Here is a 23180-nt window from a genome sequence, read left to right as displayed (position 1 = left end):
AAAATTGCATATGTGATTGTGGTAGGGAAGATCTAGTGCACTTATGTTTTAAAATGTTCCCTGTATGGTAAGCCCAGGAAAAAGTACATAATGGGATTTATGTCAGTGAAGGACAGGAGCCATGAGGAAAAGTTGATCTTTCTGTTAGCAGACTGTGACTATTATATCTCAAGTCAAATGGCTATATTTGTCCATGCTGCTAGAAGAATGAGGTTGAAGGTGGATGTCTATGTAATGTTAATGATTTTAATTTAAATATAGCTCATGTATATTTGAATTTTTACAGGATGTATTTTTTTATGTAAGGAATTGTGATCGTCAATGACCAACAATAAAATCTATCTCTCTACAAAAGAGTTGGATTTATACCCCACTTTTCTCAACCATAAGGAGTTTCAAAGCAGCTTACAATTTCTTCCCTTCCCCTCTCCACAACAGACACCTTGTGAGGTGGGTGAGGCGGATAGAATTTTGAGAGAACTGTGATTAGCCAAAGGTCACCTATCAAGCTTCGTGCATAGGAGCAGGGAAACAAATCCAGTTCACTAGATTAGAGTCCCCATCTCATGTGTAGAGGTGGGGAATCAAACCTGAGTCTCCAGATTAGAGCCACTATTCTTAAACACTACACCACACTGGCTCTCACCAGGAGCTTCAGTGCTGAGTGAGGGGCATTCCTGTCCTCTAGGGTACAGGTGCCAGGGTGGGTCAATCTTGCTCAACAAGCCACGTTTGAAGGCAGCTCATTGGAGAGTGACTTGGCTGCTGCCTAGTTCTGCCGATGCTGGGCTTGCAGGCTGCCTTCAACTTTAAGAAAAGTGCCTGCAAAAGTCCTGATACATGCAGAGTATGAATTAGCCAGGTTTATTTTTCTTCAGAACTTATTGCACCAATGTACAGAAACATAGTTTATAGGCCTCCAAATATAATACATATTTTCATGTTGTGAATGATTGATTGAAATACATAGACATACTATGTCACCTATGATCAATTCAGGAGGAAACGCAGCAAATGCAAGTCATGAAGAGGGAGGTGTCACCCATAAATGCTGGGATAGAGGGAGCTGGGCACTGTAAGGTTTCACAAAGTCCTACAATTACTAATACAAAACGAAAGTCTACTCTTCTTTGGCAGCTATGCAACCTTGGATTCCAAAAATTTGATTTTAACAAGGACTCACCTTATTTTACTTTTGTACCAGTGGTGCACAATGAAGTAGTTTTCACTGAATCATTTTCAACAGTGACTTTTGTCAATCTGTAGTATGTATCTTTTTCAGAAGAAAAAGACTGTTTTGTGCTCAACAATGAATTATGGTATTGTGGCCACTCAATAAAATGTGCAAACAATTTGCAGCGACCTTTGGAATAAATACTGTCTATGTAATGGCTTCCCGACTGTGCAGGTCCCTTTGCCCAGCCGAACAGACTCAGTAGTCTTGAATACATATCTTCAACAGAGAGTCACTCTACTCCAGTGTAATGCATGCATGTAGGAACCAGGAGATACCTGAAACAATTTGCAGGTGTAGGATTTTAAACAGTTTAACACACTATGAGGGACTGCACGTGAATATACTGTTGCCATCCTCCAGGTGGGGCCTCGAGAGTTCACTAAATTGCAGCTGATCTTCAACCAAGATATCAGTTCCTCGGGAGAAAAGGGATGCACTGGAAGGTGGCTTTGGTGACTTTTACCCTGCTGAAATCCCTCCCACTCCACCCAGTCTCCACCCCAAAATTTCCACGAATTTTCCAACCTGGTGTTGGCAACGCTGGTGTATTTGAGACCCCACTGCCCGCTGGGCAAGGAGTACAAGACTTCTCCCCACCCAACCCAGTTTTTAATCGGGCTTGGACAAAATAAGGCAAGCTGAAACATGCTAAGGCTGCAGTTTGCCCCTTACGGAATGGAGCCTTCTCCGCCCCTCGGCGACCTGGCTATTTACAGGAGAGGTCGCGCTAGAGGTGCTTCCCGGTTCCCCCTCTTCCTGGGAGCACAAATGCAGTCTTATTCGGACAGCGGGGGTCGCCGCCCCCCACAAGGTGGCCACCAGGAACTGGCTGCCAGTCCGGGACCCTAAGCAACGTCCTTTCCGGGCGGAGCTACCGGCTTGTGGCACCGGAAGCTCCTGCTCCTGGAGCCACGTAGCTCAGCCGTAGGTGGGCGGCACCCAGGCAGCCCTGGAGGCTGGTAGCGTCTCTGGCGCCGCCGCCGCCTGCCCAGGCTGGGTGGCTCCTGAGCCGGTGGCGGACGAAGAGCTGGGCAGGGGGGGCAGCGCCATGGGGTGGGTGCCCCAGCGGGGCCGCCTGGCGGCGGGGCTGCTGGCGAACCTGGCCTCGTCCATCTGCATCGTCTTCCTGAACAAGTGGCTGTATGTGTGGCTGGGCTTCCCCAACCTGACGCTGACGCTGGTGCACTTCGCCGTCACCTGGCTGGGGCTGTACGTGTGCCAGGCTCTGAACATCTTCGCGCCCAAGAGCCTGCGCCCCCGCCAGGTGCTGCCCTTGGCGCTCAGCTTCTGCGGCTTCGTCGTCTTCACCAACCTGTCCCTGCAGAACAACACCATCGGCACCTACCAGCTGGCCAAGGCCATGACCACGCCGGTCATCGTGCTCATCCAGAGCTGGGCGTACGGCAAGACTTTCCCCAGCCGCATCAAGCTCACTCTGGTAAGGGCTGGGGGTGCCCAGGCAGGGTAGGCCAGTAGTGCTCAATGCCTGCTCAGGGTAGTATTGTCTTTGGCAGTTCTCATCACTGGAAGAAGCGGAGCTTGTACAGCACTGTGGTAGCAGAAGTTGGACGGTGTAATGTGGAATGAAACTGCGAACAGATATGATTTTTTCAGAAGGCAGCCGTAATAGTTCTCTTAAAAGAAGCCTTCCAGCAAACAGTGGTAGAATCAGTGCGGCGGTGAGACTTCAGAAGCGCTTCCAAAGTCTATGAAAGGAAATCTGGAGGAGCTGGTAGCTGTGTTCTTGGGCCTTTCCCCACTTACCTTAAGCCCCGCGCTACTCTCCTCAAGTCCCCCTGCACTCCCCACGACAGGGGCGGCGAAAGCGCAGCCATCCCGACGCTACCGCTGTCACGCCCCCTCAGCACGCGGCATCCCTGGCGCTGGAGAAAACAGCGCCTTTTGATGATGCGGGGTCATGGGGACGCCCGAGCGCAAGCCAGGGATGCCGCGCTGAGAGCAGCACGCGGCATAGGGGGGATCCTTGTGAGTGGGGAAATGCCCTTTATCAGCAACCACAAGGGACGGTCTCAAAAAATGGTCTCAAAAGCCAGGCTGCAGAGCATCTAGTTGGCAATGGCTGAGGAGATCTTTGAAATGGTTGAGCAATAGAAAGGCTTGGACTGTGGCGTTTCTGAGTCACTGTCTGTCCAGGAGCATGGCAGGTGAAGAGGCTTCCTCAAAAGCTGGAGGAAATGATTCAGGAACAAGGCAAGGATTTACAGGAGGCATTGCAGGCAGCATCCTTCTCTGTAATGATGATGCTTGGTGAAGAAGAAACAGGTGTTCCGTGCAACAGGTTTGAAGAGAGTCATGTGGTCGTATTCCAGTTTGCTTACACATGCAAAGCAGAAGACACCACCAAAAGACTGCTTTCCTGAGAAACAGTTTAACTGGGATTTTCAGTTGATCACATTTATTTTTAGGAGATACCATTTTGTAGCATACAGTGGATTTAAGTTTTTACCTTATAATCCTTATAGCAGTGGTGGCGAACCTTTTCAAGACCAAGTGCCCAAATTGCAACCCAAAACCCACTTATTTATCTTAAAGTGCCAACACAGCAATTTAACCTGAATATTGAGGTTTTAGTTTAGAAAAAACGGTTGACTCGGAGGTGTGCGTTACTCAGGAGTAATCTTGGTGGTAGTCGGTGGCTTTGCTTTGAAGCAACCGTGCAACTCTTTCAGTGGGTGAATCACGACCCTAGGAGGGTTTACTCAGAAACAAGCCCCATTGCCAGCAACCGAGCTTACTCCCAGGTAAAGGATCACACTTTAGTTCTTCACATGAAAATCAGTGGGGTTTAACAGCGCTTAACAGGGCTACCTACTTCTTCCCCAAAACTAGGTCTTAGGTTTAGTACTAATAATCAAGCCCAGTGGCCTAGGCCAGCCTAGATGTGTGGGGACTCTGTTTGCACGTGCCCACAGAGAGGGCTCTGAGTGCCACCTCTGGCATCCGTGCCATAGGTTCGCCACCACTGATTTATAGTGACTCTGTGAGGTAGGTTATGTGGAAAATAATCCCTTCATGCAGGCTACCTGGTGAACATTGTAGCTGAATGCAGATTGGTACCTGGATCTCCCACATGCACTTGAATTGGCTTCCCTTCAGGTAGCAAACCCACAGAAGCCAGTGGCCTCAATTACTCATCTCGTGGGAAACCTCAACCTGGGGCAGTGCAGATTTATGTGAGTGGCACAGTTTGCAATCGCTAGAGCACTCTGGCACATTTTCACACCTTGAAAAGAGAAGTAGCATAGAGCTCATTGATCATGGTGTGCATTTAGAACAAATGTTTATGGCACGAGTTAGATATGAATCCTTTAATATCTTAGGGTTGGTTGTATTAAAGTCTTTCCAGGTTAGCTGCTTTTTTTGGGAGCTGCTACACAAAACTGGGCAAAAAATAGGGTGCTGACCAAAGCCCCCTCTTGGAGAAGCCGCTGTTACTCATGAAAGCCACTGCTGGGTGTCGTTGGACACAAGCTCTTGCAATTCATTCAAGAGGTGCAAATCGGGAAAACATTTGGTCGCAACTGATGGATGTTACTTTTATTTGTCTTAAGTGTGGGTTGTATTGCTCTTCTGAGGTTTAGTACTCTGTCAGATGACTGAATACAATGTGGGAACTTCTCTTGATTGGACAGTTACAGTTGGGGGTTAGTACTTTCAAGGTGCAGCTAACAAACATTTTTATAGATAATTATCCTTTCCTCTTCCTTTCAGATTCCTATAACCTTAGGTGTTTTCCTAAATTCGTATTATGATGTAAAATTTAACTTTCTTGGAATAGTATTTGCTTCAGTTGGAGTTCTAGTTACTTCTCTTTATCAAGTGGTAAGTAAATTAGGGTTTTCACCCTATGTAATTTAAGATTTTTTTAAATAACCATTTTGATGTAATGCTCCAGATTTTATCCATTCTTCCCTCCTTTTTCCCTATGCATCTCTAGTGGAAAGACATCAGAGCAGAATAAAGTTGTGATGCAACTTTATTTTGTGAAGTACAGAGAACTCTTGAACAAACTAAATATTCAGTTTTTTCTTTGCTAGGAAAAGTCAGTTCCTGTATAGCCATACTATGGCATGAATCCAACCCCGCGTGTATTGCAGTCTTCACATTTGGATGAAAATTGCTTCATTTCCTCAATGTAGTATTTGCAATAGACTGCAAAGATGCTGTTGCATTTTCTTTCATTTGGACTCCATTCCAAAAACCTGGGCTCCACCAAAGATTTTCACTGTCACAAAGATTTCCAGTAGTAGAGCTCCTCTCCCACTGCACCCCTAAATGCCTCACAAATGCTGTCTTCAGAAATAGGGTACTGCCAAAAATAGCATGATGGGTAGTTTGCAGCTTGAGAAGGGAACCAGTGAAAATTGCCCCATTGCAGCTTGTTTGAATGCATGTTTTCATGGAAGCATGTCCTAATATCCCACAGAAGGACAACTGCCCCAATCTCCAAGAAGATACACCTGCCTCTTAGCAGGCATAACTGTGAAGTTCATGTGGACTCCATGATGATAAAAGCTATATTGCAGAGGTCCCCAGCATGTGCCTGAAGGCACCACGATACCCACTAATACCTTTCCTGCACCTGCCAAGTATTTTTAGAAAGTATGTGGAGCCAGGCAGGGCTTCTGCCCAGTTTACAAAGAAGATGTATTTATCCAGGCACCTGAGCTTTCAGATACCTTAGATAAATTCAGATGAAGTTGTGTTGACTTGATCAATGTTTTTGTTTTGTTTATGTAGGTAGCAACATGGTTATTTATTATATAAATATAAATATTTATTATTTTTATATAAGAGCTGGATGTTTCATATTATTAATTTGAATATATTGTTTTGTTTTGTCTTAGTGGGTAGGAGCAAAACAACATGAGCTGCAAGTAAACTCTATGCAGCTGCTGTATTATCAAGCACCAATGTCCTGCAGCATGTTGTTTTGTGTTGTACCTTTCTTTGAGCCAGTGTTTGGAGAAGGAGGAATTTTTGGACCATGGACACTTTCTGCTGTGGTAAGGTTTTCAGAAAGGGTTTCTTAAAAGTGCAATGCATTTGGGCATTGAATTATTCATCTGTGTGAAGCCTAGTAGGAATTGGAATGTTGAAATCCACTCATAACTTAAACCAAACCATAATTTTAGGAATGTCAGCCTCAAATTAAGGAAAATATAGAAGTGCAAGCTTGGAAGCTTTGAAATGGGTTGATCTAAGATAATAGATTTAAACTGGCCATTAGGCTTAACAGGCACTCACTAGTAGGAATCATGGAGAATAATCTGTAACAGGTTATAGATTCCAAAGCTCACACTGGTTATATTGTACTTTTCTTAACTATATCATTGACTGATGGTTGTAGAGCTTATGAATAATTTCATCCATCAGACAATTCCAACTATTCCATTCCTCCAAGTAACACCAGAGTGGGGAAAGAACTAGCTTACTCTATCTTCTGTGGTTTTATGTTTGAGTTCTTGCCATAGTTCTAAACAGCAGTGGACAGATAAATGAAAATGACCCTAGTACAAGCCCAGTGTGCCCCCTCGCTTCCCTCTTGACACCACCCAGTTCCAAAATAATGTGAAAACATGTCATAACTTGCTGAGCTCCATAGGTCCCTAAGGTGACCTGGGCCCTTGGAAAGTCTCAAGCTTCAGCATCCCTACTTATTTGGGAATAAATTCCTAATATAGGTTCCTTCTGAATAAATGTATAGGGCAACAAGCCACCTCCTAGTGTAATGATTATAAGTAGGGAAACAGGGTATAAGAGATTAGCCAAAGATATGTAGGCCTGTAGAAAACAAGAAGGCCATGTGAAATTTGGATTCACCATAATTGGTCCTGCTTACAAGCATATGTATACAAGGTAGTGCCCTATTATGTTTATCTGGGGTGAAGGTAAGGTTGGAATTGGGCTTTGTGATCAAATTAAGAACACAAACTGGGTTGCAAGGGATCAGAAATATCCATATCTTCCCAAGGAGCAATTTCAGTTCACTTGTTTTGAGATTTGTTTATGTCCCATATTTGTCTTGATTCTCACCTTGCTGTGTTCTATTGCACAGTATCACATCTGTTCTCTATTTTTAAAGTAGGTACACCATGAAATGTATTGACTTGCTGTATTTTCTGTGTTCTATTTATCTATAGTTTATGGTGTTGCTGTCTGGAATTATAGCCTTTATGGTGAACTTGTCTATTTACTGGATCATTGGAAATACTTCACCAGTCACGTATCCTTTTCCATATTTGTCATTTCTGTTGCTTGCAGCTGAGAAACATTTCTGTATCATTCAGTCTGTTATAGTGATTTGAGGTTAAAAAATATTTAAAACATCTTGCCTTATTCCCCTCACCCCCAGACACAGCTTCTGCATAGGAAAACTGAGACCCAGTTTAGCGGTGCTGGCCATTGGGCCTGGCCACTTGCACGGTAGCTGAAAGTATGTGACTGGTCCACAGTCACTCAGTGAGCTTCCATAGGAAGATGGGGATTTGAATATGAGCCTCCAAAACCCTGCTCTGAAGCTCTTACTGCTAAATCACACTGGCTTTCATAGAGTGGCCTTCCTCAAAGACCAAAACAAACCTGGAAAGGTCCTGCCCCCTCCCTCTGCCTTTTACTGATAGAACTAAGCCTGGAATACTGTGGCTGTCTAATAAAAGCCACTGAGGGAATTCATTGCTTAAAGCTACAGGAGCAATTTTTATCATTGCGGGGTTTTTTAAACATCCACAATTTATTTTTTTAGATATCACATTTTCTGCAAACCTTGGCCTTTTATCAGGTTTGTAGAAATACCTATCTTGCGTATGCTCCAATCACCAGGTTTAAGTATTCTCAGATTTAGTCAATTTAGCTATTAGTATATAGATGATACCTTTTTAAATCATCTACGTGCTAATATAATGTGTTTGAACTAAATATAAGATTTAGAAAAGACAAAATTTGGATCCAGAGATCCTTCTGAGAGGATAGAAAACACTTTTTCTAGTCAGAGGCATAGGAAGGGGAACCAGAGCCCGAGGCAAAATGGCACCCAGGCCTGTCTGCAGCGTCCCCCACATGGCCACTCCCCCTTGCCAGGCTAAGCACATGTGCAAGTGCTCCAGAAACCCAGCTACACAGAGCCATACTGACTCTGTATGTTAATAAAGGTAGTTTTTTAGCAGGTAGGTCCTGCTTTTGCGCTATCTTTTAAGTTATGCTGAGCATTTTTAAAATTATGATTTTTACCTGTAATGTAGGGTTAACATGTTGTTGTTGCCCTGAGCCCTTCTGGGATGGGCAAGGTATAAAACCAAACAATTTTTAAAAAAATTTAACAGCATACCCATCAGGGAGGGTTCGGGGGGCCACACCCCCATCCACCCCTAGGGCATGGCCATGCCTCCCCAAGCCCCCCCCCCCCCGGCCTAGCGCTTATAAAAGCAGCTCTCCGAGGCCAGGGACGGCAGACTCCCCTGCCCTACCCTCCCCTCCCCTGCCCCCCACTAGCTGGGCTCCCAGCCGGCAGCCGGCAGTTCCTTCTGCCCTCCCCTCTGGGCAGAGGCATAGAGGGAAGATGGAGCCCGGTGCAAAATCTGAGTTTTGCCCCCCCCCCCCCCATGCAGCCGCTGCAATGCTGGAATCCATCCCCAAACAGCATCACTTTCAATGGTGTTTAAACTAGAGAGCCCAAATTCTCCCTTTAAATCCACCTTAAAGGGAGAATCTGGGGTCCCCAGTTAAACAGCATTGAAAGTGATGCTGTTTTGAGGTGGATTATCCCTCACCCTGAAACAGCATCACTTTCAATGTGGCATAGTGGTTAAGAGCAGGTGCATTCTAATCTGGAGGAACCGGGTTTGATTCCCTGCTCTGCCGCTTGAGCTGTGGAGGCTTATCTGGGCAATTCAGATTAGCCTATGAACTACCACACACATCAGCTGAGTGACCTTTGGCTAGTCACAGCTTTTCGGAGCTCTCTCAGCCCCACTCACCTCACAGGGTGTTTGTTGTGAGGGGGGAAGGGCAAGGAGATTGTAAGGTCCTTTGAGTCTCCTACAGGAGAGAAGGGGGGAATATAAATCCAAACTCTTCTTCTTCTTCTAAACTGAGGATCTCAGATTCTCCCTTTAAATCCATGCTGAAGGGGGTGGATTTAAAAGGAGGATCTGGGGAAATTTGGGGGGTGCCTGCTGTCAGGGGTGCAATTGTTAAGCTCTCCTAATGATACCACCCAGGTTTGGTGAAGTTTGGTTGAGGGGGTCCAAAGTTATGGACCCTCAAAGGTGTAGCCCCCATCTCCTATTAGCTCCCATTGGAAACAATGCGGGATGGGGCCACCCCCTTTGGGAGTCCATAGCTTTGGACCCCCTGGACCAAACTTCACAAAACCTGGGTGGTATCAGTAAGAGACTCTCCTGATGATACCTGCCAGGTTTGGTGAAGTTTGGTTTAGGGGTCCAAAGTTATGGGCCCTCAAAGTTGTAGCCCCCATCTTCTATTAGCTCCCATTGGAAACAATGGAGGATGGGGACACCCCCTTTGGGAGTCCATAACTTTGGACCCCCTGGACCAATCCTCACCAAACCTAGGTAGTATCATCAGGAGAGTCCCCCAAACAACCCCTGAAAGTTTGGTGCTGCTAGCCTAAACAATGCACCCCCTGCAGGCCAAAAACAAAACAACACTAAAATGTTTTTAAAATCCACAAACCGGGGGGGGGGGAGCTTCGAACATGAATGGGGGGGTTGAACCCGAGAAACCCCCCCCCCTTACCTATGTCCTGTTTGCATATTCGTTAAACTTCCCACTGGTTCCCAATACTAAGCTGACAACCCTGCTCTCCACCACCCATCTGGGCAGTAATCTTGGTATATTGTAGTGTCTAAATCTTAGTTTAAATTAGAATTATGTGTAATAATTTAATGGTAATTTTATTACATCTTTTAGTATTTAAACTTTATTAGGGTGTTGAAAGAATATTAACCTATACTCAGGGAGGCAGGACTAAATGATGTCACTTCCTGTAGAGGCTGGAATCCATCTTAGATCCCCAGTATTCCGTTGACTCAGCAGTGAGAGAAAAAACTCTATTATCTTAAGAAGTAGAACAGGAAGTAACGAAGAATAACATTGAAAACAAACATCAAAACGTGAGGAACTCCAAGTATTTTATAACTAACTACCCCGATCCATAGATCATAATAATAAACGAAGGAATGATTAATTTTGGAGACTGCATAGAAAGTGCGCACAGGGAGGGCCAAGATGCCCTCATCGCCTACCAGAAGAAGGTCCCTTCAGGGTAAGTACCAATGTACCGTTCTCCTGGAGGCGATCTCGGGCATCTTGGATTGGGACCTCCCAGAGCAGTGTCCCGAAATGGGTGGGAATGTTAGTCTCCAAATATATGTTCGAGCACTCTAGTTCCAAAAGCGGTTTCGTTAGCCGCCATGGAACGCAACCTGTAATGTCTGATAAAGGAGGATGAAGAGGACCAGGTGGCCGCCCTACACACATCCTCCAGAGGAACCTGTCGTCTGAATGCCGCGTTAGTTGTGGCACTCCGAGTGGAATGAGCCGTGATGCTGCTAGGCACAGGTATGTGAGATGCTTTATATGCCTCGGTAATGCACATTCTGAGAGTGTAACTGAGTGCAGCCTTGGACATCTGAGCTCCCAGATTAGGCATGGTAACGTTTATGAATAGGGATTCAGTCCGTCTGATATTCTCTGTTCTGATGATAAATGTCTTGAGCGCAAGGAGCTGCCAGAGAATCCTCTTCTACGAAAGGAGTAGTGTTGCTGTTGAGGTTGTTGAGAAAACCACTTTCTGCCATCTCTGGGAGTTCGTGCAAGTGTGCGCTGAGTGCGAAATGAAGTGTAAGGTTTGTAGGTGGAGGAGCCCTGGTCTGGCCTAACGTACCTAGGCATAGATTTTTTGTTTCCCTTAGTCTCCACCAACACAGCGTCTAAATCTTTGCCAAAGAGCCTGGAACCATGATAATCGTAAGTAGACACCACCTGTTTTGAGTGGAAGTCTGCGGTCCAGGCTCTCAACCAGGCCTGTCTCCGAACCACTACTCCCAAGGCTAATGCGCGGGAGACTAACAGGAGAGAATCAAAGGTGGAATCTGCCCAGTACGAAACTGCTGTGAGTACTTCTCTCTAAACCTCTCTCTGAGGCCTTGGCTTCGGGAGGGATCATCGTAAGAAGCCTCCAAAGCCAAAGGGATGGAGGCTCGGGCCATGGTGGGAAGAGGGGCTAGGAGCCCTAATGGTAAGGGCAAGTCTGTCATGAATCCTTTCAGGAAAACGCCGGCCCTGGGCGGTCTGGCGGTGCATCCCTTAGGAACCCTCCCGCTCTTGGTGACTAATCCACCAGATTGGAGGGCAACCACAGGTGCATCAATTAGGGGAGTTTTAATGATGTTATGTATGTGTTCGGGCAGTATATATAGACTCTTGAGATGTGACGGGCAACTCTTACTAGCCTCCAGATTCACCCATTGCTTTTTTTTAAATTCTTCTCAAAGTCCTCGGGTAGTGGAAAAGCTTCTGGGACATCCTCCGTCTGGGGGAAAATTTTTGTGGCCCCTTTAGGGACACCTTTAACTGTTCTCTTGGAGGATGGGAGACCCTCAGGGTCCTCAGCGTCTGCTGAATCCTGGAGTTCTAAAGTGGAAAAAGTTTTTGACATAATCAAGGCTAAATCCTCCTTTCTAAAAAATCTGATAAGTTTTTCTTTTGGCTCAGCGATGTCCTCCTCCCCTTCAGAGAAATGCTCTGAGGAATGTCCCACTTCCACCTCACTGAATTCCTCCTCCCCATATTCATTAAGGGGATCTCTATAAGTGGAGGTGGAGGGCTGTGGGATGGTGGGGGAATTGGAAGAAGAGCTAGATGAACGTCTGCGTCTACCACCCCTCCTAGAACGGGACCTGCGTCTCCCTCTGCGTCTACTTTCTTTTTTCTTGTCATGGAGGGAGATCTCTTCCCTCATTGCAGCCCTGAACATACTCATTAGCTCGGGAGCAGGCATGCTAGCCCAGGATACAGGGTCTGAAAGGGTTGGAGCAGGTTCGCGCTGGGGACTTCCCTCCCCCACCGGGCCCCTCTGATCTTGCCTGAGTCGCGAAGATCTATGAGGAGACTACCGGGAGGCCGTTTGATCATCCGCTCGCTCCTGGGTCCCGCGACGCCCTCTCGGCCACCGCCGCTGGCGTGGCTAACACTTAAAAATTGGGAGCGTGGGGGGGAGTGCGGAGCTACACCTTCCGCGGCCCGGACTGGGACGCTGGTGCTCCTGCGCCTTGGCATAGCCCGGGAGGGCTCTAGGCGCGATTTCTTGGCGGCAGGGGCTTTGTTCTTTCCGGCCTGCGCCATCTCCTGCAGGGGCGCCGAAGCCGCGGCCGCCGCCGCCTTTGATGCGGCAGAAGAAGAAGTGGACGGAGCCTCAGCCGAGGACTCCTGACTGTTGCCCTTCTGATGCCCCCTTCGGGTTGCTGCCCGAGTGCCCTCTGCCACGGTCTTGCCAAAAGACTCGGGCGGGGGTGAGAAGGAGCGAGCGTAGATTCCATGGGCGGCCATTTTAAGGCGGCCCGTTAAGGTGGGAAAAACTAACAGTTGGAAAAAACTGACAGGCTGATTCACAAACTGACAGGCTGATTCACAAGAGGACAGGAGCCGACAGAAACAGACACACAGAACACACGTGAGAATAGAAGTAAGCTGAGAGAAATAAGGTAGAAATAAGGTAGAAATAAGGTAGAGAAATACAAGTAGCCCTCTCACAAGCACTGCGCTCCCTGCTAGGCAGGAAGTAATACTGGGGATCTAAGATGGATTCCAAGATGCCCGAGATCGCCTACCAGGTCGGATTCGAGAAGGGCCTTAGAAGTGCTACTCTTCGCAGACAGCTGGCAGCGCTCACGACTGTTTGGCCCAAGGTTCATGGACTACCACTGTCCAGGCACCCAGATATACTTAGATTCCTCAAAGGGGTCTCACAAAAACAACCTCCGATAGTCCATCGGTTCCCTTCATGGAGACTTAACATCGTGCTCTCAGCTCTCACCAAACCGCCCTTCGAGCCCATCCGTTCCGTGCATCTGAAATGGGTTCGCATGAAACTTCTCTTTCTGATTGCCATCACTACAGCCAGAAGAATTTCAGAGTTGCAGGCCCTATCCGTCAACTCCCAGCTCTGCATCTTTCACAAGGACAGAGTAGTCATGAGGCTGGATCCCACCTTTGTTCCAAAAGTTGCTTCCAGGTTCCACATGAAGCAGGAGGTGATCATCCCCACCTTTTGTCCAAGTCCTTCACATCCCAAAGAAATCCTTTGGCACACCTTAGATGTCCGTAGGGCGCTCAAGACATTTATCATCAGAACAGAGAATATCAGACGGACTGAATCCCTATTCATAAATGTTACCATGCCTAATCTGGGAGCTCAGATGTCCAAGGCTGCACTCAGTTACACTCTCAGAATGTGCATTACTGAGGCATATAAAGCATCTCACATACCTGTGCCTAGCGGCATCACGGCTCATTCCACTCGGAGTGCCACAACTAACGCGGCATTCAGACGACAGGTTCCTCTGGAGGATGTGTGTAGGGCGGCCACCTGGTCCTCTTCATCCTCCTTTATCAGACATTACAGGTTGCGTTCCATGGCGGCTAATCTAAAACCGCTTTTGGAACTAGAGTGCTCGAACATATATTTGGAGACTAACATTCCCACCCATTTCGGGACACTGCTCTGGGAGGTCCCAATCCAAGATGCCCGAGATCGCCTCCAGGAGAACAGTACATTGGTACTTAACCTGAAGGGACCTTCTCCTGGTAGGCGATGAGGGCATCTTGGCCCTCCCCAGACTTTCTATGAAGTTTCCAAAATTAATCATTCCTTCGTTTATTATTATGATCTATGGATCGGGGTAGTTAGTTATAAAATACTTGGAGTTCCTCATGTTTTGATGTTTGTTTTCAATGTTATTCTTCGTTATTATGTTGTTCTCGTTACTTCCTGTTCTACTTCTTAAGATAATAGAGTTTTTTCTCTCACTGCTGAGTCAACGGAATACTGGGGATCTAAGATGGATTCCAGCCTCTACAGGAAGTGACATCATTTAGTCCTGCCTCCCTGAGTATAGGTTGGAAATCACCCAATCCAAGATGCCCTCATCGCCTACCAGGAGAAGGTCCCTTCAGGGTAAGTACCAATGTACCGCTCTCCACCACCCATCTGGGCAGTAATCTTGGTATATTGTAGTGTCTAAATCTTAGTTTAAATTAGAATTATGTGTAATAATTTAATGGTAATTTTATTACATCTTTTAGTATTTAAACTTTATTAGGGTGTTGAAAGAATATTAGCATATTGAGCCGCGTTTTGCTACCATGACTCTTTGCAGCCTTTATGAATAAATGAATATGGCATGTTGTTCTTTGTTTCTCCATTGTTTTTATAAAGATGCTCTTTAACAGAAATGTGTAGGTACAATATGTTTGGACACTTCAAATTCTGCATTACCCTCCTGGGAGGATACCTCTTATTTAAGGACCCTTTGTCCATCAATCAAGGTCTTGGGATTGTGTGCACATTGTTGGGCATTCTAGCTTACACCCACTTTAAACTCAGTGAGCAAGATGGGAATAAGAGCAGATTGGTTCAGCGTCCGTAGATCAAGGACCAGTTTGGAAATAATTGTTTGGAACATGCACTGATTTTAAAACAAGCAAAATAGCTGCATTAGACAATAGCTGCCTCCTATTATTGAGAGAATTGTAGTTTTTTTTGGGGGGGGGATCAGGCATCATATAAAACTTGTAACAAGAAAAGGGCACCACGCATAAAAACCGTGTGCACACTGGCAACAATAACAATGTCAATATTATTTCTACTAATCAGTTGTACAGTGTATAGAGTTGTTTACTACACCGTCACAGAACCGTATATTTATACGTACATATTTTATAAACTGTACAATTGATTAATAGAAATAATATGTACATTGTTGTTATTGCCAGTGTGTACACGGTTTTTATGTGTTTGTGATTACATAAAACTCAGCTTTTGTAATCATGATCCATGGTTTGTTTTTTATTTACATGTAAATGATTTGTGTAACAGACTATTGTTCATGTTGAATTTACAGTGGCAGTTCTTAAAAAACTCTCTTGTTTATACCAAATGAAGTTACTAGGACAGATGGGAGATTAAATGCCAAAGGAATTCATTTTTTCCTTCTAATCATGTCAATGTTACATCTGTTAGAAAGTTTAGAGAAGAGTATATATGCTGATATTGTGAAGTCAAATGAACATTGTTTCTTCCTGTCCTGATAGCGAAATCAATTTTTATGTTTTTTTGAAAGGATTAGTGAATGTAATTTTGTTTCTAACATACATGGGTACTTTTAACTTTTCCATTTTGAAGATCCAGTAGAAGCAATAATTCTGGATATTTGGAGTCTGCTTACTAGTAATTAAACCAAATTCCAGTATTCCATTGTTAAGATATTAAGTGTCTAATCCTTTATAGCATGATTGGCTGGGCATTCCTGTCATCTGGAATGGCATTCCTGTCATCTGGAATTTTTTAGCTCAATATTGGCTTACATAAGAGGGCAAAGCCCACTATCTTGGGCAAGTGCAGAGGTAGTGCTTCTGGCTCCTTAAAAAAATTATTAATATCATCTTACTTTGTGTGGAACTTCCCCTTGACCTTAGCCCTGTTTAAGTGTTGGATCTGTGGTGCTTAATATTCAACAGGGTTTGCTGTTAATCAGGATTTTAAAAGGGATTTTTCAGTCTTTTGTATCAGATTCTGGTTAAACGTGAACTTTTCCTGTTAGCATAACTCAACTATGGCTAACCTGGCTGATTGGCAGATCTGCATTTGAATGTAGAATAGCTGGGGAGGGGAAGGAAGTATGTGTTCCTACAGTCTACACCTTATCATCAGTAAAGTATTAGAACAGTTGCTATGCACCTAGGCCTTGTAATTTAAGTGCAGAAGCTTGAATCAGAAGGTGGGATATCTAATAAGATGAAGTACTATGCCTTAAATTGGCCGCAGCCACATGTTTAAAATGGAGCCTTTTATAATAAAACTAACTCTGAAGAATAGCTTTTTCCTCAGACATTTCAAAGTTCATTTGACATTCAAACCTAAAGAACAATTATATTAAATTTTCATTGGGATTTTTAATAACTTATGTGTTTAAAAAGAGCGATAACTTGGTGTACTTGCCTGTATTGAAGAAGATTGTATTGATTCCTGCCGTTTTAAAAGGAAGCAGGATATGAGCCGGAACAAATGACTGAATTCTACAGCATCCTATTATGAGTGACCAGATGATTATGATATCACATAAGGTATCCTTTTGCAAAACAAACAAACAAAAAGATCATGTTCCAAGTGACATGATGTTTCAGTGCTGATAGTACAGTATTGAAAATGTAATCTTGCAAAAGTGCAACATGGCCTGTTTTCAGGTTGTTGACTGTTTAATTGTCAAGTGTTTTGTTTGTATTTAGGGCATAATTTCTGAAGTAATGTATACCATTTTGGATAGAACTTTTCAGTATTATGATAGACAAACCATTTCATACCAAAACAAACAAAATGATTTTTAAAAATTCATTCTCATGAACCTGTAATTAGCATTAGTAATAGGCTGCAGAGTATGATCTTCAAGTGCAAAAATGGTTTAATGTATGCACTGATACATAATTTGCACTTAGTTTGTGCTGTGCACAGGCTTTTCTGAAATGTACGTACACTGTGAAGATCTGTTTGGTCAAAAACAGGTACCTACCCAAGGACACAAAATAGCCTCTAGCCACAGTGTGGTTTAAAGAGCTATAATATTATTGCTAGTCAATCCTGTCTCCACAGATGTAATAAAAATGGTAACTATACCAATAGTCTTTTCTCCAGTGTAATCATATGTGTCTGTGTTCCCCAAAAAATGTTTTCAGAAACAGGAACGATTTGTACTTCTTCATCTCATTACACTATATCATTGTTTGCAATTGTAAGATGGCATTACTGTAAATACAGTGTAGAATAAGAATGTACAGGGTACAAAATGGCTGGTCTGGAGTTTGTATCTGGTGGCAAAAATGAAAATGAAATGCACAAACTATTTAACAGTATGCTAAAAATATATGCAGACAGAATGGAGATGGGTTTTTTTCCCCCTTGTGGAAAGCCTTTTTTGTGTTTGCTTACTGTGAATAAACTGTTTCCAATGCCTTTCCTATAACTTTTGTCTCTGAGGCATCACAGTTATTTATATCACTGGTAAGATGAAAAATGTTTCAGTTCGAAAAGGTATAAAGGTGCTGCTACTTTATTCTTCCATTTAAGAATGTGTTAATGTTTGGAAGACATTTCAGAACAAGATGAATGCTGCGTGCCGTTCCATACTTCTATAACTGGCCTTCAGCTGTATAGTGGATATTTAATGCTGTAATTCAGACCTCTGTTTGCAGGGGGTAACACTTGTCAAATTACTTTGCTGGATCAGAAAAGGCCATTTTATTCAGTAAACTGGTTGTACTACTGCTCAGTGGTTACTTGTTATTCTTTGGCTGGGTTTTAATGTATAATTTTTAATGTTTGTCCTTTAAGATATTATTTTGTAAGCTTCCTTCAGAGAGGAGGAATGAAAATTCCCCTAAATAACTAAATAGACCCACAGGAGCACAACTGGCACACGCTTTTCACCAGAGCATCTTGCCTTTCCAGTGATGTACAAAAAACTAGACAAATCAATGGAGTTCAAGTCCATTGATGGCTACTACCCATAATGGCTAAAAAGAACTTCCTTGTTTCTGTGGTGGCAGCAACGGAACAAGGCTTTGTCTCTGTGCCACTGTATTCTGGGCATCCTGATCGCTGTGGGCAACAGGATGTGCATATGTTGGACCAGAAGGCAATTTCTTGCATTTAAAGTGGAGGCATAAAATAAAATGAAAGACCCAAGAAAGATAATATAAGGTAGTTACTAACATTTATAGCACTGGAGAGATGCAGAAAAGTAAGAACAGAATAAAGGCCTACATTCCTTGCTGGAAGAGGATCAGTAGCAATTCTGGGCTAAAGTTTCCATAGCCTTGAAAAGACAAAATACCTGACTTCCAAGCCTTCATAAAAATTAACAGAGACTCTTCAGTTTGGCTTTTTGCATCAAGTTGTGTACTTATCATATATAGTGCAGTGCCGCTACATATGCCTGTTGAAACAAATCTCAGTCTTCAAGCTGAACAGGCCTCACTTTGTGTTAAGAATTACACTCATCTCATTACTGGAGAAAATGTTTGCAATATGCAGAGCAAAAAATATGCTGAAACTCTGCATCTAATCCCTCTTGCAATTTATCATGCCTTCATACGCAGTATATATCATAAAATATCATCCTGAGACCAGAATTTGCAACACAGAATTGTTCAGGAGGCATTTTTGGAAATAATAGGGCTACAGTAGTGCCTGTGAAATTTTAGGCAGTTTGTCACATTATTCCTTGTACATTCTATATTGTTTGGGATGCATTATTTTCATTTGTTCAGCCTGGTTTCGTTATATTGTTGAATGTATTGTGCTTATGTGGATTGTTTTGTGCATTGTTTTTAACAGTATTGTACTGTTATATTGTTTTGAATATGTAATCCACCTTGAGTCTCAGCAAGAAAGACAGATTACAAATAAGTAAGTAAACTATGTATTATATGCTTTATATAGACTCATCCCATCAGCAGATGAGGGTTGGAAGTTCTGTTAGAAACTCAAATCCCAGATGTGGCTTTGATTCAGACTGGCACCACAGTGCACAAGAAGAGGGGGCTTAAGATGCCCCCGCTCCCCTCACACACATGCAAACAAACTGGGGTGTTGTGGGGTTACCGGGCTGTATGGCCATGTAGTAGTAGCATTTTCTCCTGACATTTCGCCTGCATCTGTGGCTGGCATTTTCAAAGGATCACACAGCTTGTAACAGTTTGGGCAACAATTCCAGGAATATTGTTGTTCCTGAAGAAGGTCAGAACAGCTGAGGACAAAAGACAAATGTAGCAGGTTTAATAGAGGAAGACAGCATGGATGAGACACATGAAGCATTTGGTTATGATTTTCCAGAGAAAAATGAAGCATGGCTGCTTTCCAAAGTGAAAACCTCTCACTTGTATTAATATTGGTCTGATGATTTAATGATTACTCCCCAAGTCAAGTTGGGGAGTTAGGGAATTAAGAAACATAGAGGAGATTGCTAAAGGATTTGCCACCCAGGGTTTTAAATAGTCAAATGAGTCCAAAAGGCTGTTACAAACTGTGTGGATTAACCTAATTTCCTAAAGTATAACACTACTCTCTCCTTATGCAGTTAAATTCTCTTGCTGTATGTTCACACTACCTATAGAGACACGTCTAGTTTACAGTAAATATATTCCCTATAAATCTGTGGAGTCTTCATGTTATCTGTCTAAAAGACACGTTCGGGAGCTGTGTGTACCCGTAGGGATAGCTCTCACTAAAGCTTGTTCTCAAGAAGGAAGAGAATTTTCTGACAGTGACTACTTGGATAGGTTTGGGCCAGGCTCAGGTTTGGACCCAGTTCAAAATCCCACATTCCCAGTTATGTCACTTTTGATTAAAAATATGATATCACTGGCGTTAGGTGCAGTAGTTAGACAGCTTCCTAATGTTCTGGATGAGCCTTGGGGAAGGTGACCCAGAACTAATTTAGGGACTGAATTATTAGTATTTTAAAGGGTGACAGAAAACCAAAAAGGGTTACATGACTGATTGAGAGTAATCCACATGGAATGTGTGTGTTGTCTCTTAATGTCAAAATGATCAGGCAAAGAGTTCTTGCCAGGTTCCACATGTCTTTGGGAGGGAACACTCAACAGGAAAAAAACTCTAGAAAAATATAATATATTTGGCTAAGCTGATGTCATATTGTACTTCCTTGGTACTTCCCATCCAGATATTAACCAAGACTGGCCTTTCTTAACTGCTGAGATCTGACAAGATTGGGCTTGTTTGGGTCATCCACATCAGGGCTATTCAAGCATATTAACTCTCAGCAACATGTCCAGGCCTGACTCAGTATCCTGCTAGGCAAACTATGTTATAGTTATTCTGTGGCAATTGCTCATAAACCTACACGGTTTCTTTTTCCATGCTCTGCCCACACTTTATTACCCTTGTTATATTGCTTTTTTTTTATGTTGGACCCATAAGAGATCTCTCCCACTCTGCCTTCTAAAGTACTGTTTTTCCCCTTAATGTACTTGGGGCTCTGCCAGGCTAATCTTGGTATTCCTTCATACTTTAAAAGTCCAAGTAAAAGCATACTTCATGGCATAGGGAATTCATTGTCAGATGCACCTTCATCTCATCCTTCTGCTCTTTTCCATACCATAATCATCCCAGCAATACTGCCACTTAATAGTCTATCAGCTTCTTTTGATAGACTTAAAGTGCATCTCAGCTTGTTTCTGCTGTATTTGCTGGTCTTTTTGGCTGTACTTTTTAGTGATAAAATGAGTCCACTCTGGTTCAGTTTTAGAACCAACACTATCCGTGCTAAGTCTCTGTTCAGCTGAATTCCAGTGCAGCAACTTCTCATTGCAGCCTTCCAGTTTAATAATGAATATCCAGTGAGGCTGAAATGCCCGGCTCAACTTCTGAGAGTTTGCATGTTTAAAGTAGGATTTGTATCCATTTGTTTCCTTATCCAGAGGCTGTCAGTTTGGCACTATTAATAGCAGAAAGGCATTGCTCACACAGGCAGGCAATCTTGTGAATCCAGTTTGTATTGGGAAAAAACTTGTTCTCAACCATCAAAGTTAGCAGTATTTTGTTGGGAAAACACTTGTTGGTTAAGTAGGGAAAAAAGTTAAAATGTGCAAGCCATCACTAGTTTTTTTTAATTACTCATGGAAATATTATGAATTTAAAGATGCTGAAATAACTGTCCTAAAGCCAGAGCAGCTACAAATGAGCCTGAAAGAGCCATTCATTTTATTTATTTTAATCTGTTTCGCTTGTGAAGCATTACTGTGGGTAATAAAAGAAAACATTACAGATAACCCTTTGTCTAACAATGAGGTAGCCTGTGGTTCACACTTCTTACATTAAAAAGTCCTCACACTTATGTAAAAAAAACAGACTTAATAATATGCAAATTGTTTAATGTATTCAGCTTAACCAGCTACAAATGCTTTCAATGGTGAACAGCTATACTAATAATTCTTAACAAGTAGCCAATTTCATACATCTGAAGTTGCCTGCCAAAGTTCACAACACAAGAGGTTTTTCCAACTTGATCCAACTTAACCCTAGAACACAGAAGGCCAATGGAGTTTCTACCATTTTAATCATTAAGTGCTTTGAAGGCAGTATCTAGAAATGTTTCTGTAGGAGAGGAGCAAAGATTGTGGTGGAGAATCTTGTTCTGCCATCTCCAGGCTAGGAAGCATTTCAGCATTTAGACATTCTGGAGATAAATGTGCAAACATTGTTTGAACATTCTGGCACGTAAATGTTTTTTGTATGTGCTTGAACTTTGTTTTATACTTAATAGGCTTGTCTGATCAATTCATTCAGGATGATTGTACCTTGATGACATTATCTGTGGAAGGTTTCCTTTTGCTCTTGAGACAGAAGACAAGCCTAGACAGCAACCAGCCCCTTGATTAACAACTGATGCCAGAAGCAATAGAAAAGTCTCATATGCACATGAAATGCTCTTCAGGAATTGTTGTGCTGTAATGAACATTATGCATTCATCAGTCTTGCATGTATTTTCCTCTGCAGTTGTCTACATACTATTTTTCTGTTTACACAGATATCCTGAGTATGGACAAAAAGATTCTCTTTTCCTGTTTCTTCCCATGCTCACACACACAGCTTGTCATGGCATTCAACAGAAAACTACCTCCCCTGACAATCCATATTCCACACAGGAGTGCCCCCACACTTCTATTTAAATATGTCCATTGACAGAGAAAAGAGACTCCCAAGTTGCCAGTAGGGATCCACAAGATACAGTTATAGTAGTCACTGTGTGTGTGGATAAATGAATACATGTAGGATTATTATCAACCTGGTGTGGTAATGTTTTTGCATGTATATGCAATGCTCTGTGTTATCCCAACTAATTTAGCCTCAGGGCTTTTGATAAGACATACAGTTTGCACATGGTTGTATATATGACCATACATATAAATATGTACATTTGGGGAGGGGGACAGCTCCAGAATTTGATGCCAGTACTTTCATGAATGGCTGCCATTCATTCAAATTAGAAAAATTTAGTATTACAGATGGAAGGCGGGTGAGTGAAATGCCTCTACCTTGTGTGTTAAGCACTTTCAAGTTGCTTCTGACTTATGGCAGCCCTATGAATGACCTCCAAAACATCTCTTTGCTAACAGCCTTGCCAGGGGTCTTGCAAACTGAGAACTGGTTTCCTTGATTGACTCAGTCCATCTAATGTTGAGTCTTCCTCTTTTCCAGCGACCTTTAACTTTTCCTAGCATTACCGTGTTTTCCAGTAACTCTTACCTTCTCATCTGACCAAAATATGATTCTACCTTATCCAGTCTGCATGTAACTGGGGCAGTTTAACGTATCTTGACTCCTACCGCACACTCAGGGATCCCTGCAATATCCAGATTCTCCGTCTTACACACATGCTATGAAGACAGTATTTCACTAATAATATGAATAAATTTAGTGACATACAAATAAGAAAGCACAGTGCATGAACATGTTTTAAAGCTTCATGATCACATTCAGGCTCACACGCCTGGAAGAGAGCGACCCATACACCTCGGATCAACACGTTTTACACCGTGACTTGGGGAATGCTAGTGCTAGTCCACCCATTGCCTGTTACTTCCGAGTAAAGCCTGTGCTTGT

General features: G+C 43.3%; 1 protein-coding gene across 1 annotated transcript; it reads left to right on the top strand.

Moving 5' to 3' along the window:
• The first annotated feature begins 2149 nt into the window (after window positions 1–2149).
• On the top strand, window positions 2150–17818 carry SLC35E3 (solute carrier family 35 member E3). The gene is made up of 5 exons (XM_048501158.1): window positions 2150–2675; window positions 4970–5080; window positions 6106–6264; window positions 7402–7484; window positions 14742–17818. The coding sequence occupies exons 1-5, from the start codon at window positions 2286–2288 to the stop codon at window positions 14926–14928; spliced, it is 930 nt and encodes a 309-aa protein (XP_048357115.1). The 5' UTR covers window positions 2150–2285; the 3' UTR covers window positions 14929–17818.
• The last annotated feature ends 5362 nt before the right edge of the window (window positions 17819–23180 follow it).

The sequence above is a fragment of the Sphaerodactylus townsendi genome, linkage group LG06, assembly GCF_021028975.2.
Source record: "Sphaerodactylus townsendi isolate TG3544 linkage group LG06, MPM_Stown_v2.3, whole genome shotgun sequence".
Classification (NCBI taxonomy): Eukaryota; Metazoa; Chordata; class Lepidosauria; order Squamata; family Sphaerodactylidae; genus Sphaerodactylus; species Sphaerodactylus townsendi.
This window is presented reverse-complemented; position numbering and strand designations above follow the sequence as displayed.